The 18889-nt window shown below is 41.7% G+C and overlaps 2 protein-coding genes across 9 annotated transcripts; both read left to right on the top strand.

Moving 5' to 3' along the window:
* Positions 1-338: 338 nt before the first annotated feature.
* Positions 339-8593, top strand: slc13a5b (solute carrier family 13 member 5b). The gene is made up of 12 exons (XM_086216634.1): positions 339-643; positions 1541-1669; positions 1744-1880; positions 2115-2335; positions 2411-2591; positions 2678-2800; positions 2940-3152; positions 3241-3347; positions 4193-4314; positions 4809-4970; positions 5958-6095; positions 6314-8593. The coding sequence occupies exons 1-12, from the start codon at positions 545-547 to the stop codon at positions 6437-6439; spliced, it is 1758 nt and encodes a 585-aa protein (XP_086072760.1). The 5' UTR covers positions 339-544; the 3' UTR covers positions 6440-8593.
* A 3633-nt stretch (positions 8594-12226) lies between these two features.
* Positions 12227-18771, top strand: slc47a3 (solute carrier family 47 member 3). 8 transcript variants are annotated; one of them, XR_015118210.1, is made up of 19 exons: positions 12227-12582; positions 12791-12892; positions 12972-13040; positions 13117-13265; positions 13376-13418; positions 13640-13684; positions 13922-14019; positions 14097-14194; positions 14456-14569; positions 14646-14713; positions 14830-14938; positions 15099-15174; positions 15546-15615; positions 15706-15838; positions 15980-16074; positions 16162-16204; positions 16609-17725; positions 17825-17899; positions 18459-18771. XR_015118210.1 is itself a non-coding variant. In XM_086216632.1 (17 exons), the coding sequence occupies exons 1-17, from the start codon at positions 12343-12345 to the stop codon at positions 16800-16802; spliced, it is 1743 nt and encodes a 580-aa protein (XP_086072758.1). In that variant the 5' UTR covers positions 12227-12342; the 3' UTR covers positions 16803-18771. The 8 variants fall into 8 exon arrangements, 2 of the variants coding, with proteins under 2 accessions (XP_086072758.1, XP_086072759.1); XR_015118209.1 differs by having other exon boundaries at positions 16609-17007; positions 17497-18771; XR_015118207.1 differs by having other exon boundaries at positions 16609-17007; positions 17486-18771.
* Positions 18772-18889: the final 118 nt, after the last annotated feature.

The following is an 18889-nucleotide window of genomic DNA, read 5'->3' as shown; positions in this document are numbered from 1 at the left end:
AACAAGAAAGACCGAGAAAAGACCTGCTTTTTTTTTTTGCTGTTGTCTACTATTACAGTACAAGGTCAACAGTTTCATGTTGTCTTGTTCAAAAAAAGGGCGATAATCAAAAATAAACCTATTATACGGACTCATTGGTAAATATCATTTCTTTTTCTTCTTTTCTCAACAAAAACTCCTGATGAAGTTAATGATAAATGGCATCAGCTGACCTTTGGCATCTTCAGAATAAGAAGTCCTTAACTGTGTATCATCTTCACTGGAGGTCTGTTTATGGGAGTCTCCTCTATGAGAAAGTGGAGTAGTTTTTTTTAGATTTTTTTTTCCAGGTTTGTGCATTTTTTGTTTGTAAAAACGTCTCCATATGCTCAGCAAGCTGCTCCCGCTCTTTAATGGTAGCCCCCAAGCACAACTTTTCCCACCCTCGCTCTCTCCCTTCCTCACTCCCTCCCTTCCCACTTTGAATTGACTCTCCTCCCCTACTCTGCGCCTCAAAAGCGCGATCCATGGTGCGAGTGCTTCCCTTTCTAGGCTTTCCTTTAGGATGGCATTTCTCAAATATCTCCGCTCTGTAAGGAGCGAGCTCATCCTCTTCTCAACTCCGTTCCTTCTTCTTCCACTACCGTTGGTGATCGGGACACCGGTATGTAACGGATTTGGATGAAACTAAAGATAACTGCGGATTAGTCTAGTTTTGGTGACTCTGGCATGTGTAATTGATTTTTTTGTTTTGTTTTGTTTTGTTTTTTGTAGCACGATATCCCAGAATTACTGTAATTGTAATTAAACTGACTTAAATACGAATTGGTAACGACATTGACAGACTCTGGTAGATACGTTTTGCCCGAAAATGCTGCTTCTTAATGATTCTCTGAGTTTTTCTCTTGCACCTGTTGATGCGGATCACAAGTGCACTGCGCACTTTGGGGCAAAATGCATGAGAACTGTCCAGTGTTGCCTGAGGCCGGTGCGTTTCTGTTGTTTTAACTCCTTGCTGTTAGCATGAAGGGTCGTGTCCAGCGTGGGAACACGGAGAGAACGTTGCTACAACTACATGTGACATAGAGACGTGTTATTATAGCCTGCACATGGAAAAAACTACATGGCATGCCCCAGTCTACTATGAACAAAGGTGCTCCCTGAGGAGATGGAGACTCAGAACGATAGCAGATTAAATTCAGGATTATTTGCTCACCTGCAGACAAAAGATTTAAAATCAACAAAGGGACTCAATATGATCTTGGAGAAGTCTTTACACAGGCAATAAATCATGCAAATGTCAGTTTGACAGTGTTTTTGAGAGGTTGGATTAAGAGGTCTTGCAAATGTACAACCAGGTGACCACAGACAATACAACAAGAACCCTTATCTTTACCCTTTGAACCATCATGACATCCTATTAAAATTATGTAAGAGTTATTGATCACAGAAGCTGTTGCATTGTTTTGACCATCACGCGGCACCTTTCCAGAGGAAATGCTGAGCACTAAACTTATTATATGTGTGAAAATGTCCAATGTTTTTACATGTTTTCATGCAGGAGGCAGAATGCGCCTACGTGATAATCCTGATGGCAGTGTACTGGTGCACAGAGGTCCTACCACTGGCTGTAACCGCTCTGCTACCAGCCCTTCTTTTCCCCTTGTTTGGCATCATGGAGTCCAAAGACGTGAGTACAATTTCTGCACTGATGTTTTAAATCCTCTCGGCAGGGAGTCTCACTGATCTCGCTGTCTTTCTCAGGTGTGTATGCAGTACCTGAAGGACACAAACCTTTTGTTTGTGGGGGGACTGATGGTGGCAGTCGCTGTGGAGCACTGGAATCTGCACAAGCGCATCGCCTTGAGGGTGCTGTTGTTTGTTGGTGTGCGTCCCGCTCTGTGAGTGTTGCATGTCACCACAGCTGATAATCTGTTTGGCACATCATCTGTTCTTAGATCTCCTCTTCTGAATGATATCTTATCAGCAGCGACATCAATATAGATAAGGAAATGTTCACTGCTGTCAGACATGTAGCCAGCATTTTGTTGTGGATGGCTGTAAAACATTCATGTTCACGTTTCCCTTCTGAAGGTCACTAATCGGTTCATGTTTATTTGTAATCGCTCTGGCAGTTTGATGCTTGGTTTCATGGGTGTGACGGCCTTCCTGTCCATGTGGATCAGTAACACGGCGACCACAGCCATGATGGTGCCTATCGTCCAAGCAGTGCTGGAACAGCTCAACAACAGCGAGGTGGAGATACCTCAGATCCTCAGTTCTGAGGAGCAGGTCCAGACATCAGAGACGGACAGCAAACAGCCTCCACAGACAGAGAAACAGAGCGACGGACAAGGTTAGCTGACGTGAAAAATCTGTTTGGCTGAATTTTAGGGTGTTGCTCCTCTGATTTCTTGGTTTCTGTTTGAAGGCCCAGTGGTGGTGACTTTCTTAGATGCCGCCGTAGAGGCTGCCAGGCACAAGGAAACAGCTGAGAGACTGAGAATGTGTAAAGGGATGACCTTGTGTGTCTGCTACGCTGCCAGCATCGGCGGCACCGCCACATTGACTGGGACCGGTCCCAATCTGGTACTGAAGGGCCAAATGAGCCAGTGAGTGTTATTTTCTGTAGCACCATTTCATCGTTTTAAACCTTTTTGATTGGAATGTTTTACTCCCTTTTTGTTCTTTTCCTCAGACTCTTTCCTCAAAACGATGATGTGATTAACTTTGCCTCCTGGTTTGGATTTGCCTTCCCCAACATGATCCTCATGCTCACACTGGCCTGGCTTTGGCTGCAGTTCGTCTTCATGGGATTCAAGTGAGTTTTTGGGGGGATGGTTAAAGCCTAATTGTACTGACAAATACTTGAATCAACATCCAGAGAATTTAAACCGCATCAGGAGTGTGATTGAATGTAGAGGTGACACGGCAATTCTTTTCTCATGTGATGTCTCTAGCTTTAAGAAGACATGGGGTTGTGGGGCTGTGAAGACAGAGAAGGAGATTGCTGCCTATAACGTGATCCGGGAACAGCATCGCCTGCTGGGGCCCATGTCCTTTGGAGAGATCAACGTCTTGGGTCTCTTCATTTTGCTGGTGGTGTTGTGGTTCTCAAGAGACCCAGGTTTTGTATACGGCTGGGCAACCAATATCTTCAACTCCAAAGCAGAGTACGTATTTCCTGTTGTTGTTGTTTTTTTCCACCCTAGATCTATTAATTTACTGCGAAGAATGTTTCATAGCTCATTTCTTCTTCAGGTACGTGACAGACGCCACTGTGGCTCTCTTCATCGCCATCCTTCTCTTTGTTCTGCCATCCAAACCCCCACGTTTGTGCTCTTGGAGGACTCAGAGTTTTGACACAGGTTTGCCAGCATCCTTGAAGAGCATACAGTAGATTCAAGTAATACTTCATTCAAAAAGTGTTTTCTGCCTAAGTACTCAAAAAATAGGTGTCTTGAGCTCCTACCTGCATGCGACTTGACGCAGAAAGAGCAAGCCAGGTAGATTTAGCTAGAAACTAATGGCAACGTACATCTAACGAGAGGCACAGCACCAAAACAACAGCAAAAATGCCCACAAATATCAATTTAGAAACCCTAAACCACATCATGCAGTATAATCCAAGTACTTCTTTATCCAGCTGTATGCTCAGTAATCCACAAACACTTTGATTTGAGCTAAAAACAAACTGACACTTCCAGTTAGCTCTACCATGAACATGCACCGACGAGAGCGAACGAGTTGGCTCAACTGTATGCACCAGCTGGTCAAGCTTGGTGCTACCATGAACGATTGCTGAACCACAAGGGCTATAATTTGTTTGGTTTTAGCTCAAATCAAAGTGTTTGTGGGTTACTGAGCATACGGCTGGATAGAGAAAACTTGGATTACACTGGACGATACTTCAGAGTTTTAAAAGTCACATTTTTGGGCGTTTTTTTCTGTTGTTGAGTTGCCGTAGCTGTTGTTAGCGACCGGTTGCAATTAGCTTCAAATGAAATATACGTTGCTGACTCTTTCTGCATTCTGAAGTCACAAAGAATTGATGGGGGTTGGGTGGTTTGGGTGTCTGTGAATTCAAAAAGCATCTTTGTGACTTCTTGAAGATCAAAATACGCATGTAGATTGAAGTATCGCTCTAAAGGTCACACAGTGGTTCTGCAGAGCCAGTGTTTTAACTACTTTGTCAAATTCATTGGCTCTGTAGCACCCCATCAAACTGCTGGCTCAACGCCACCTCTACTCACCTGGAAAGTCGTCCAAAAGAAGTTACCATGGGGCATCGTCCTACTTCTTGGAGGAGGTTTTGCCCTGGCGAAGGGCAGTGAAGTAAGTGGCAATGACAGTCATGATGTTAATAGGACATTACATCTGGGCTAAGAGCTTAGAATGATAATGTCTCAGGAGATGGGGAGGGTTGGTTTGGCTGGCTGTTGCCTAAAGTTAGTATCTTTTCTTTTTCAAACCCTGTTTTTTATGTTACTTATGGTCAACATTTTTTCAGCCATTCTATGTATTTAGGTTCCGTAATTACCTCCCATATGTAGTAGTTTGTATTGTTAGTTGCAGTTTCCTACACTGGATGTCTTCGTAGGAGGGATTCCCAGGGATAGATCCAGTGGTAGTACACAGCCTACATAGCATCTGTGTAATCCAGAGTGAATTTTATTTAAATAATATATTCAGGTTTCTGCTTTGCCTGCTAATGCTATCATGTGGCTGTATAAAATAAATGTTATAATGGATTTTTTTGAACTTGAACATCCCTACTAAGTGATACTTCCACCATGTTACAATGTTTATATTGTGTTATATCTCCTTAGGTATCAGGACTCTCCAAGTGGATGGGAGATCAAATGACTCCCCTGCAAAGCATCCCTCCATGGGCCATTGCTATCATCTTATGCTTACTTATTGCTACATTCACAGAGTGTACTAGTAATGTAGCCACAGCAACACTCTTCCTACCTGTCTTAGCTTCAATGGTAAGAGTTCATTTATAGTATTTGAGACATGTATCATGAAAAAAATAATAGAGGCAGCATTGTTCAGGGAGATCAAGTTTTTCTTAGTGCAGTTTCTTTTGAACTGAGTTATCCAATTGGAGCCTTCTGTTGAAACCACTCCCAATGGGAGTTGCCCTATTTTCCCTTGTTTGGTCACACATCTAGTTGGTCATCCAGGCTGAATATGTTTGGGCCCCTTCCCTGGGCCCCTCCCCCCCATTAGCAACTTGCCAAACATGCAAATTCAACCCCAGTGCCTTGTCATTCGGTCCACGCCACTGCAGCTGAATAATGGCTGCACTGTGGGCTTTAGTCTTGCACTCGGGTTTGTGAAAGTCAGTGTCAAGCAGGGGTATTCAAACAGATTTTTATTTAGAGTGAAGCCAAGATGGCACCCATCTCTTGTGTGAAAAGAGGTTGAAGAGAAGAGGGAGACGAGAGAGAGTTTTCAATCAGTTCCATGCAACTGAAAGGGAGAAGATCACACTTTTGGGGGAGTTGTGGCTTGTAGCATTTCACTACATTTTAGCTTTGATTAAAAAAGTGCATCACCCTGTTTCACTCTTAAAACCCACCGTAACCTGATATGCTGCTTACAGTTTCGGTACGACTAACTATACAGTTCCCGTCTTTTTTGCTGGTTGTTTATTTTGAGATCCAGAAATTACTGTGCACTTGTAAGCTACTGTGCAGCGGGATGTGTAATTCAGAAGCAAATTCCACGGAGTAATGTTTTCAGGATCTCAGTAGTCTGCCATTATCATTACATATCTAGTGCTTTTCTATTTTAAATACCATGACTCAGTCCCCAGCCTGCAGGAATGACATCTTAATTACACCCACCTAATGAGTCGTCCATCTCCTGCCAGACTTGTACACGTTTTACCCTGAGTCAGTGATAATGCTTGCAGACGTAGAACTTCATCCACATCTCAGACTGTTGATTCTCTCTGTGTGATTCCTCAGTCCCAGTCTATTGGAATCAATCCGCTGTTCGTCATGGTGCCTTGTACTCTTAGTGCCTCATTTGCCTTCATGCTGCCTGTTGCTACGCCCCCAAATGCCATAGTCTTCTCTTATGGATACCTCAGGGTTGCTGACATGGTGAGTATAGTACTGGCTTACTGTGTTTATATAGTAAATTATATGCTGAGTATGCAAAGTGTCACTTAAGGGCCCCTATTACACAAGTGTGGGACTGCTGAATTTATGTCTTCATAGGAGCAGAGTCAGGCCAAATGTCTTCTTTCCAGATGACACGCTGAAAGATAACCAGCTGGTGGTTGTATCTTGAATAACTGAAAACTCTTCTTGTCCATCAGGCCAAGACGGGAATAGTCATGAACATTATTGGAATCCTTTGCATCACAGTGGCTATCAACAGTTGGGGTAGGGCCATGTTTCACCTGGACTCCTTCCCCACCTGGGCTAACGTTACCGGGATATGATCCTGGTGCTGCCCTGAAAGATGATCTACACACATCCTGCCCTCCTTAACCACAGGTACCAGAAAAAGACCTCTGGTAGAGGTGACAGCACAGAATGACTCGTTGGGCCGTCTGGATGCCGTTAGGACTCAAGTCTGCCAGGAGATGCATGAGTTTGTTTCATGAGTGAAAGTGGTGAGTAATATCACTAGGAAAGGAGGAAGTTATTTTTTTTCTATTTACAATGTACCATAATAAAGTTGCACTTTGAAAATTCTCTTCTTTCGGTAAAGCAGTATGACGGTTGGTGTTAATGTAATTGGATAAAATGAGACTGGAATGCACCTGAGCAGCTAAATCACATTTTTTTATCACAGGAAAGACAGCTGATAAGGTCAAATGTGTTGGAATTGTTTTCTGCAGACACATGGAGCCACATTTGATAGCAATAAGCCATACTGGAAGATAACGCACTCCCTCCGAAGAACATTTTTAGGTACCTCTGCTTGGCTTTAGTAATTTAACTTTTTAAAACTTGTACTCAATTACATCTCAGAGGATAATGTACTTTTTACCTCACTAGATTTATTTGGCAACAATAGATTTATCTGAAGAGTAAGATTTTACATATATGATGAGTTGTAGAGTATGATACACTGTTATAGGATCAAACTACCCCCCCATCTCACCCAGACCCAAGTTCAAATGTTTCTTAAATGTTTATACTGATACTGACCTGTGCACACCTGCTGCCTGAACTGTGCTTTTGATAAGTTTTATGTCAGTACTTCTATCATTGAATAAATGCAATGGAATATTTGTGGTTTTACTACAACTACTACAATAAAGGGTAATGCTTTATAAAAAACAAAAAAACAAAGGTATATTAATATATTAGTTAATACAGTTCGTTAAATGTTTTATTTTTTTTTTATCATTACGTACGGCTTTTTTCAGCAAAGTTTCCATGACAGACATTTGTTAACAATTTGTGCCTCTCATTTAATTAATTGTATAATATCTACGAGTGTATTCCCTGAAGTTAATAGTGTCTTCATTAACCGTTAGGTAATGTGTTACTAACAGGAACACCATCAGCAAATGTTTACTGGACACTGCATTTATCTGTTTATTAACCGTTAGGTAATGCTTATTAACACCTGAACTCACGATGGCTATTGTACCCTTATTGTAAAGTGTTACCAAATACGGATATAGATATTTGATTCTTTATTGTTTGTAAATACTGGAGATTTAATGTGCAAAATCATAACTACAAATAAGCACGTATCCCTGCTGACCCCTGTTATGGCCTATTTATGAGGAAATATGCTGTTCCAGCATCAGTTGAACTTTGAAATTTATCACCACAACAAAAAAAAACCCTGCACAACCACGCTGGTTTATTGAACTGTAAACACACTGTTAAATGTCTAAATCAACACAACATACACTGTGTTTCAATGCAATAAATAAGTACCTCCGGCAAGGAGGTTGTGTTTTCACCCATGTCTGTCTATCGGTCCAGATATTAGCAGGAGTACCATAAAAACACTATCATGGTTTCAATGAAGCACGGAGGGAGGGTTGAACATGAGCCAAGGGAGGAAACTTTAATTCTCTTCTGAATCAAGGGGACAACCATTTTTTGTGTTTATGCTGATATTGTAAGATAGGTTTTTCAACTGAATTGTTGAGAAGCAATTAGTGGAGGGAGACATTTTCCAAAGCCAAGTTAACTTGTTCTCACTCTGCAAATACCATCTTATTGCGTTGTTTTTCTCTCACACATTTCAACTTTATGAGCATCTCACACATGACAATCCATGTGAGACGGGTAGCCTAATGGCCCAAAATTAAACAATACCAGGATTTTCAGGAGGGAAGCTAAAAAATGGGACAGAGTTAAGATTTTTGGAGTAATAATCTAGAGTTTAAGGAGTGAAGTTTTGTCTTACTCAGTAGAGACTTAGTGCTTATCACTGCCTCAGCTGACTCAGATCAGCTGATTAGGCTGCTTCTCGAACATCTGTGGAGTTTACCAAACACTTGACCAGCATTTGTATCAAGCTAACCTCTATGTGAACTTAACTAACTTCTGGGAAAACATTGTTTCATCATGTACTCCATTACAGTGTCATGAAGTGTTACTTCCCATGAAACAATGAACTGTCATGACTCTGGCTTCTGGACATCTGTAGAGATTTTACCATGTAAGTTTAGGTTATGATGTAAAAAGATAATGGTATGTCTTGTATGTTTTAAAAGTTTGAATCATGCACATAATATTTCAACTTTGGCAAAACACTTGGATTAAAATCTAGACTCCTGATTCCTTAGTCAGATTTCAACTGTCGGCCTCCAGGTTTTAAAAGGCTTTAATGAGGTTGATCAATCCGTGAAAACAGCATCGTCATACCCTTCCATCATCCAAAATAAAATGATCCCACTTTAATCACCAGTTAGCTCTTTCTCAACTTCATATGATTATTGCCTGCATTTGAACGTGTTGCCTCTCTGCTTCCAGTGACCTCTTGTCTTCTTCTTAGAGCTGGTATAATCCGGTAAACACAGCATGGAAAGCCACACTAATCCTCCACTGAAAGCCACACCTAATACATGTAGGAAAGACCCGTGTGTCACTGTCCACTTGTCGAGACGTTGTCTCGCGTCATGGTTAGCTAAAATGTGACCTCTTACATGAATGTCCCCATGATTATCAACTTCACTTTTCTGCAGGCAGCATATGGGTTTCCAAGATACTTCAAAAAGTTCATTGCGGGACACAAAAGGCAGTAAAGGGCACCGAAGTAAGCCGGTGGCACCATGCAACAGAGGAAAATGTTAACACGGCAGCGAAGGTAGAGAAATGACATGAGAGGACTGCATCAAAGGTCTGACCACAGTTTTGCTGGACAATTAAAATGTTAGACTGTTTAAAAGTGTTTAACAAGCGGTTAGGTGCAGAGAGCAGTTGGAATCACCATGATCTCTGCTCCCACAGGGGAAAAAAACCTCATGTAATTACAGTGCCTTTCTCTCCCTTTGGTGCCTGTCAGCCACCCACTCATTATCCAATTGGAACACATCTTCATGTATCATAGCCTCCATCATTGGCTATATATATATAATATATATATATGAAACTTAACCTGCAAACTACTCTGTCTTTACAAACACACGAAATCCCCAAAACACATCAATATTAACTTATTATAAACCTGGCCTTTTTCCTTGCTAAGTCAGCAACTAGCAAGCTTAATGAGTGACTTTGGAATGACATTTGTTGTTGTTTGTGATTCTAGAGAACCCAGGGGGGGAGACCAGGAGGTCAGAAAGCACATTATGTGTCTTATCCACCTGTTGCGGGAGATAGTGAACGTGAAGGCCTTTCAGCCCTCTAATGACCTTCCGCCTCTTCTGTATCACTTACACATGAGGACAAGATGGGGCTTGTCTGATACAATCAATCCCTCCTTTCACAAAAAAGACTTCTGTGTTTCAGTTGGCAACTTGAGTATCAATTAAGCTGTGGACAAGAGTTAGGCCAACGTCTTAGAGACTCAGAAGAGGAGAGAGGACCTTTCTTAGTATCCATAAGGTCAAGTAACATTTACACTGACCAGTGCAAGCTAACTTTAGCTTTATAAGTGACTTCTTTGATGCAATCACACTTAGGCCAGCGCTTTCATTAACTAAAAGTCACTACTAAAACTGGCTTCAGTTTCGCAAATCAAAAATGTCCTGCGCTTTGTAGGATGGGAACCCAGCAGTAGTTGGAGAAAGTGACACGTGCAAGTTGAAAGCCTGAACCTTGACCAAGCCATGTCAGATTCTGATAATCTGCTAATAAAGTGGATTTGTATATCAATCCAGTGTTACAAAGTGCATTACACAAAAAAAAAAAATGTAACACAGAAATAATTAAACATTGATACGTAATTAAAGAGGAATAGCAACTTTAGCAATTAATTTTCAAACCATAATTAAACACCAAAAACTTAGACAAATAGACAGCCGGTGTAATTTAATTAAAATGTGTTTCATTCAGAGGCTTTTGTTTTATACCTTCTAAGAAGTGCAACAACAGTGTAGTCTTAAGGAAATAAAAGAGATCAGGCTTCAGGTGTAGATCACGTGACTGCGAGGTAGAAGCTCAAAAACCTCTTTGTGTGTCATGAGAGGAGAGTGAAAACATGCAAGTCTGTCCATGTTGTTGAGGTCTTACACGTCACGGGCTTTCAAGTCATGAACAGCAAGTCCAAGTTAAGTGGAGTCTTGCCCTCACCTCTGAAGTCCAGCCATCTGTGTCTGATACTGGGACTGTGTCATCACCTCCCACAGTGACTACCAGACGGTTCCATCCCAGGATAGATGCTCAATAACAGAATCATTTGCAGCCGCCTCATGTTTTTTGTCGTTGGCGTGTCCTGCATACACCGTTTCTTGTCATGAAATGTACCCAGATTCCTTCACCTTAAGGGACGTTTCCCTCTCAGACACTTGTGTTGCGTGTACCACACACGTATTCAAAAACAGGGAAGAGGATGACGCATCCACCCGGATGACCACAGTTCATGTGTCTGTTGTACCACTTTGCCTGCAAAAAGGGCATTTTTTTCAGTGTAATAAGAGGCTGAGGCACTGCAACCCTACCATTGTGTCCCTGCCTCTGAAGTTCCCACTACACTGTTTTGATGAACCCGCCTGGTCAATAGAGTCGTGACATTTACCGTCAGCTGATTGTCTGTTTTTATCCTGCATGCCAAAACCAAGCACGTATATTTTGGTGGTCATGCACCTTCATCCCAAACTGCACGTGATGATGCTCAGGTTGTTCTACGGAATACACATACTGGACAGTTTCTGCTCTGCACGGCCGCTGCGAAAAGAGAACTTTGATTGTTTTTATGAAGCTGGTCGCCAGAGTAAATGACAGCTGAGTCTAGACAGCACATGAGCTTGTGGTGAAGTCACAGCGCTCTATGGAGGGACCAAACCAGTACAAAACCATCTAAAGTGTTTGTTCAAGTCTAAGCTGATCTTACCTGGACTTCAAATCCCACATTCACCTTTAAGACCTTTCAAAATCTGTTCAGGGATTGATTATCAGAATAATTACATCTAAATTACACCGAAAAAATTACAAGCCGCCTTTGACAATAAAGCCAAAAAGAAAGTACTTGATTATCTGACACTTTGCAAATGTAACTTGAGTGCAGCTGTGAATTTAAGAATCAAGTGATTACTGGTCTTTTATAACATTCACACAATAGTCATGCCAATGATGAAGAACATGCATTCAATCACTTCATCACTGGAGCCTCATAATCCATTCAGCAATCCCCTAAAATCATAGCACAAACAAAGGTTTTTAAGACAACATCATATTCTATTGGGGGGGGGGGGGGATTATATGATTAATTGTGATTAAATCGTAAAATAAAGGTCATCTAATTTCTCACTGCTAAGATTCACGATTTTAATTTGTGATGAGCTGCAGAAACTAGCTCAGGATATGTGAACAACGCAATAGCTCCCTCTATTGGTGGCATGCAGCATGAAAACTTTGTTAAATGGACTGTTCACACTCCTTGACTCATTTTTCTCTATTGAATTTCATTTGTGAACGAAATAAAAACAATCCAACAGGTAACACTGTCCGATCAAATACTAAATCTATGCAATAAATCGTTCAAGGCGTCTGTTTAGTGATTGTTTCTCCCGATTTCGTCATCATTTATGTTCCCTCTCAAGAGCAGGTGTGGCCTCACCTGCTCAAGAACTCATTTTAATGGTGACCGGGCTCGATTTACACGTGTGAGCTTTGATCAATAAAACACTTTTCAATTTGCCTTTGGCCACTCGCCGCTGCAACTTGACGTCACCACCGGCTGACACATACTGTAACTCACTGACGTCACATGTTCTACAGGCATTACAACAGCTTTCGTCAACTCGATATACTTCAAGTGATCTTGGTCTTAATTTCAACATACGGCGGAGGACAGAGCAACTTTCTGATCATGGAGAGCTGGACAGAGAGCTCACCTTCGTCTTCTTCTTCATGGACGGAACGTTTTGTGCCCGAGCGGGTCCGCAGGTTGATCCCCGTTGGCTTCAAGACAGAAATCAGAGAGCAGTGTAAACTGGCCATACCAGTGGTGAGTAGCCTCAACCAGTGAAATGATCAATGATGGACCCTTCCATTTAAGATAAACAGTCTTTGATTTCAGGGGAAAGCACTGAGTTAACACCCTTCATTATCATTATTATTATTATTATTATTATTATTATTATTATTATTATTATTATTATTATTGAATTGGTCATCCATCCTGATTCTTTCATTTCATTCGTTGATTGTGGCAGATCATGTCTCAGCTCATGATCTTCGCTGTGAGTTTTGTCAGCACCGTCTTCTGCGGCCATCTGGGAAAGACAGAGCTGGCAGGCGTGACTCTGGCGGTGGCGGTGAGTAAACTTGTCCTTTTACCAGAATAGAGTGGAATTCATCAGATTGAACAAGCACCCATGTTTGTGCCATCCGCAGGTGATCAATGTCACAGGTGTATCTATTGGCTCCGGTTTGTCATCAGCGTGTGATACCCTCATTTCTCAGGTAGAGCACCTTCTCTTGAGGTATTTGAGGACATTGGGTCAAGTTATTGAGAATATCTGTCGATCTTTTCTTTGAGACCTTTGGAGGCCGCAATCTCTTGAGAGTCGGGGTCATTGTGCAACGAGGGATCCTCATTTTGTTTCTGGCGTGTTTCCCCTGCTGGGCGATCCTAATCAACACAGAGCCCATTCTCTTAGCTGTTGGACAGAATCCAGAGGTTGCCAGGTCAGCTGTCTCCAAATCTATTTGTTCTCTCCTGGTCTGGTTTATTCTGTGTCCTTCATCTTTTCCTTGTGTGTTTAATTATTGCTGACTGGTAGTGAATGTGCCTCTAGGTTGTCTCAGATGTACGTGAAGATCTTCATGCCGGCGCTTCCTGTGAGTAGAAACTCATCCCCTCTGTCCGTGTGAAGTTCCCATGATTTCTCTGCAGCTAACACACACACACACACACACACACACACACACACACACACACACACACACACACACACACACACAGATCACATCAAATGAGTCTAAACTGTCCCTATAACCCATCTCAATTCACAATGGTCCCGTGTTTCCACCCCCTTTTTTTCCCCTCCTCTGTCTTACAGGCTACATTCATGTACTCATTAGAAACAAGATATCTGCAAAACCAGGTAAAGTCCCAAATGGAACTCTCTTGTTCAGGACGGATTCGCATGACTGAGAAATGTATCTGATTTAATCCCCTTTTTTGACAGCAAACATCGAACAGGGGTTCCAGCCTGTTTCTTTCATATTTTTTTAAGTAATTTCTTTGCAGGTGGCATTGAAATCAAATCTCTTCAGTTTTTTGATTCTTGCTCTGTTGATGTTGCATAGAACAGTAAAACTACCTGAAACATCCCTTCCAGGGCATCATATGGCCACAGGTGTTCACAGGTTTTGTGGTCAATCTCCTGAACGGCCTCATCAACTACATCGTTCTCTTCGCATTCAATTTAGGAGTAGCGTGAGTGTAGAAAACTGCAAATGGCTCCTTCAGCATTGTTATGACTGTGACAATAGATAATAAATGACTTTTTGCAGTGGTTCAGCTGTGGCCAACACCATTTCCCAGTTCTCCTTGGCTGGAATTCTCTTTGCTTATATCTTGTGGAGAGGTCTGCACAAGGCCACCTGGGGAGGTGAGAACTAATTTCTCAAGAGAGAGAAAAATATAAACAGATGTCATTAATGAGGAAAGTTTGAAACATTCAGGTATCCCGCAGTAGCTAGCTGGCTACAGAGGAGACGGATCAGCTTTGACATCTCAGAGAAAAGCATTAGTAATATTTCTACCTCCGAGTAAAGATACTTGAGGAATATCAACATATTTAAATAAACTCCTGAAGCTGAGGATTATTTTGTTTATTTTATTTGGTAAAATGTTGATTCACTGATTACAGGCTGGTCTAAAGATTGCCTGCATGACTGGGGCTCATTTATCCACCTGGCATTTCCCAGCATGGTCATGCTGTGTGTTGAGTGGTGGACGTATGAGATTGGAGGTTTTCTGGCAGGTAAGACTGGGGTTTTTTGGCATTTTTGTCTGCCTATAATTGGTCAGAAAAATAAATATCTGTTTTTCATTGACAGGTCTAATAAGTGAGGTGGAACTCGGAGCTCAAGCAATTGTATATGAACTTTCAAACGTTGCATTTATGGTGATTCCATTCCTCTAAAGCAGCCTTTCTTTACCAAATACTGAGAATTATTTCTTATTATGTGAAATATATCACATATTAATGCAGCAGGTTAACACTGTGTTTTTGTTTTCCAGTTTCCTTTAGGTTTCAGTGTGGCCGGCAGTGTCAGAGTGGGAAATGCCTTGGGAGCTGGAGACACAGAGCAGGCCAAGCTGTCTGCTAAACTAGCCATGTTCTGTGCAGGTTAGCTAGCTCCTAAGCCCCATTTGTTTACTTTATTTTTAAAATCTTATCATGTAGTTTTAGTAGTAGGGGATTGCGGTTGTCCTTGGTGTGAATTTTAGTCAGGCGCTCGGAAATCAGTTCAAATCAGTTGACTCAACTGTGCTGTGTTTCACCGCAGGCTCAGTGTCGATGTGTCTGGCAGTTCTCATCGGAAGCCTGAAGGACCACATTTCTTATGTTTTTACATATGACAAGTGAGTGCATCATAAAGATCCAGAGTTTGCATTTGTTAGGATAACATTTGTAAATGCAGCGCCTTCTGTATGTTGGATTTTATGAGGGAGTGTGATGAGTCATCGTTGGGTCTCTTAAATGACCTTTCACCATTTCCTGAGTTAATGCTCACCCTGAAAACAGTAACCTTTGCTTGGATATCCTTTTACATATTAACCTAAGGGGAGCGTTCTTGACAGCTCTGCTCGCTTATGTAGTTCCCTCACTGAGATTAATTTACAATTTACAAAAAAATACTACATATTTCAGTCATAAACACAGAATTTAGGTACTTCTGTTTCAGAGTAATAGAGAAACTGCTGACTTTGACTACTTCTCTTTTTATCAACAGACAAATTCGAGAGAAGGTTGCTGATGTCATGGATTTTTACGCACCATTCCTCCTCCTCGATGCCGTATCAGTGAGCATGTCTGCAATCATGCATCCACAAAACACACCAAATACACCATTCTGCAGTCTAACCACATCTTCAATCTGTTTGCATGACCAGGTTGCTACTGGGGGTATTATTAGAGGAGCAGGTAAACAGAAAGTTGGAGCTGTTTGCAACATTTTGGGTTACTATGGAATCGGTTTTCCCATTGGAGTGTCACTGATGTTTGCAGCCAAATTAGGAATCAAGGGTAAGATTCACTGCTGAGATGTTTCCAACCCTCAGTTCAGCTGTTGTTGTTGTTGCCTGGATGGTTATTTATGTCCTTTAAATATCCTTTTTATTTCCATCCACATCAGCCGTGTTTACATGTGTGAGGCTTTTGTTTCAGGTCTGTGGGTAGGCTTGGTTACCTGTGTGGCCCTGCAGTGCTCATTCCTGAATGTCTATTTGGTAAGAATGAACTGGAACAAAGCTACTGCTGAGGTAAGAATTCTGAGGTTAAGCTTCCCACTGCTGCTCGAGGTTTTAGGAATTAAATGCTCGCATATTGTTTTTGTTTTTTTTTTCCAGGCCCAGAATAGAGCTGGAGTGTGTGGGAGCTCTACACACACAGGTAAGGGAGATTATCTTGTCTGCTCAAACATTCATTTTAACGTTCAGTTTGAATTTCAATGAAGGTAAAAGAACACCGATGTTAAGGCGCTATATTTTGACCGATCTTAGTTCCTAATGCTGTAAATGCTGACAAACATCATGAGAAAAAGATGTTAACAAGCAAGCCAGTGTTTTTTTAATGGTTTACGCAGCTTTTCACTCATGTCCAAACAAGAATTGTCCAAAAACATTTCAGATTTTGGACTGTCAATCACGTAGGAGCTTGAAAAAGTCTGGCCTTGATCGGTCCACTGCACCTTATGTGACATTCATTATAACCAAATTGATGTATAAGCAAATTAAAAAAAAAAAAAAAAAGTATTGAAACGTGACACATTTCTAACAAAACTGTCTGTTCCCCAGCAGACGATCACACCTCACAGGTCCAAATGGACACTGTTGGCATTGTTGTCGCTGAGGAGGAACCAGCAGTGGGAGCAGCGATGCTTCCTCATCGGACCGTGGTTCTGCGCAGAGGTCTGGCTCTGGCTGTCATGCTGTTCATTCTGGCTGCTGGAATCATTATTAACTTACTAATCACAAACCTGGTCACATGAACGCTCGCCAAGTCGATAACATTCAGTGGAAATGCTGGAGACACCTGTTCAGGGCTCGATGCAGAGCTTTGCATCGCCGGATGTCAAAGCAGGGACACACACAGCCGACAGGCACGAGTGCACATGAGCAGAGGAATAGAGAGAGGGGAATGATCAACAAATGAGTATCGTGAAGAAGAAAAATATCACTATTAAACATTAATCGGTAAGCTTTTCAAGTGTAGTTGACACTGTTAAATCAGTACACAACCACATTATCTCATGATTAAATCAAGTGAAGTGGGTTTTTACTTTAGGCCGGTGTCGTGGTTATCCTAGAATTTCAAAGATTTAGAACAAGAGCAATAGAGATGTGGTGAGGTTGGCCTGTGGCAAGGGCACAAACAAAAACACACAAGTTCTTACGGCCATAAGAGCAACAATGTAACAACAGTCTATGAAAAGAAATATTGATCCTTGAGACAAAGTGAAGGCCACTTAGGCGTCCATCAGTTGCCATCGGGTTCGCTGTGTTGTTCCCTGCAGCATCTGACAAGGCATCTTTGCTCAAAGGAAAAATTATATTTGTTTAACGTATAAAAAGGATAGCGAGAACAAGAACACTAGTGACAGAAACAAACACTTTTCTTGTGCAGTCAAGATTTATCTGCAACTTTGTGCTGTTAATTACCTGACAACTTCAGTCCTTGCCCAGGTAGAGAGGGATGACCTAAAGCTCAGACCCCAGTGGAATGACGCTACCTGGCTGTAGAAACATTTTACCTAGACGGCCACTCTACCTCTGAGTCATGCTGCCCCGGACACAAATATATTACACGCTAGTCCAAGACTGTATCCTGCTGCTGCTGCCAAGGTGATGTTATGGCCTGAAATGACACAACTGAATGAGTGCTGAGTGCAGTTGAGGACTCTCGACAGTACACGTAAGAGTAAAGGTTATATAGAACAGGTAGGATTATACAGCAATCTGATGTGTCATTTCTCATTGGAATTATGTCTCCACTTCCATTTCCTCTATTTAGCCTCCACAACCTTGACCACTCTGAGCTAATGCAGAGCCAGCAATCACTTCAATTCCCAAACACCCACTGAAAATTGTAAGTGGCTGGAGGCAGCTGAGGACTTGAGAGAACTAGAAGGAAATATATACTTGTTTTTGACATCGATAAAGTTATCCCATGACAGGCAGTTGATATTAAATGCAGTTTTGCAGTTTATTATCACTCATGACCCTCAGCCTCTTGCTGTGATGAGACAGTGCTGACCACTGCACCACCGTGCCGCCCCTGCACACTCTTTTGTCAATGAATCTTCTCACTCTGACAGGCTACAGCCACTGTTATGTCACTCTTTCATGAAAATCGTAACCTTTTCTTTGGCAGATACACACTGATCAATCTTGTGTAGAACTCATCTTTTCAGCAAGAACCACCTTTATCCATACCGTTAATTACTTAGAGTAAAGGGCATACAAAGAGTATCAGTCTTGACCACCGTCCTGGTGGTACGGTTTTTCCTCTGTGGATCAAGGGAATCTTGTAGTTTAACCAAAAAAGCTTGTCAGTGGAATCCTGTGTCTCTGAGATTGCAACGCAGGTCTTTCTGTAAAGGTTTGTTGTTTTTTTTTGTTTTTTTTTCATGTACTTGTCAAAGCAGCAGTCCATTATGTTGGAAAGAAGTGAAATCATACTGCAATCATACCCGCCCTGGGAATGAGCCAGGATTAGGTGAAACAACTCACACTGCGAGAGAAAAGTACACAACAGTCATAGCAAAGACTGTAGAGGACCTCAGAAGACTTTTTTCATCTTGAGCACCTTAACATTTCAACTTCCTGTCTATAGCCTTTAGTTCTGGTCAGATGAGAGAAAAATGATAAGAACAGTTTTTCATCAATAACAATAACATGACAATAAACAAAAAATCAGTACGAAATTGCTTTAAAAAAAAGGATGTACGTTGTTTCATTGTCCCATCCTCTTTGAAGCTTGCTGCATTCAGCCCTACTTTGCATGCGATCTCTTCACATCTTGAAAGTGAGCTGTATCTCAGGTAATCGTGCATGCCAGTGAAGAACAGACATTCAA

Source organism: Aulostomus chinensis, chromosome 10 (assembly GCF_037954235.1).
Source record: "Aulostomus chinensis isolate RoL2024-O1b breed Wild chromosome 10, RoL_Achi_v1.0, whole genome shotgun sequence".
Lineage (NCBI taxonomy): Eukaryota > Metazoa > Chordata > Actinopteri > Syngnathiformes > Aulostomidae > Aulostomus > Aulostomus chinensis.
Note: the sequence above shows the minus strand (reverse complement) of the source record. Positions and strands in the feature narration are given on the sequence as shown.

Bases quoted from the DNA above. Each gene is read 5' to 3' on its own strand.
- slc13a5b (XM_086216634.1), top strand. From the start codon at position 545: ATGGCATTTCTCAAATATCTCCGCTCTGTAAGGAGCGAGCTCATCCTC. The intron at 3,348-4,192 runs GTTTGCCAGCAT...TTGGCTCTGTAG, and splicing joins GACTCAGAGTTTTGACACAG to CACCCCATCAAACTGCTGGC. The intron at 6,096-6,313 runs GTGAGTATAGTA...CTTGTCCATCAG, and splicing joins ACCTCAGGGTTGCTGACATG to GCCAAGACGGGAATAGTCAT.
- slc47a3 (XM_086216632.1), top strand. From the start codon at position 12,343: ATGTTCTACAGGCATTACAACAGCTTTCGTCAACTCGATATACTTCAA. The intron at 14,195-14,455 runs GTGAGAACTAAT...CACTGATTACAG, and splicing joins GCACAAGGCCACCTGGGGAG to GCTGGTCTAAAGATTGCCTG. The intron at 15,175-15,545 runs GTGAGTGCATCA...TTTTATCAACAG, and splicing joins TATGTTTTTACATATGACAA to ACAAATTCGAGAGAAGGTTG.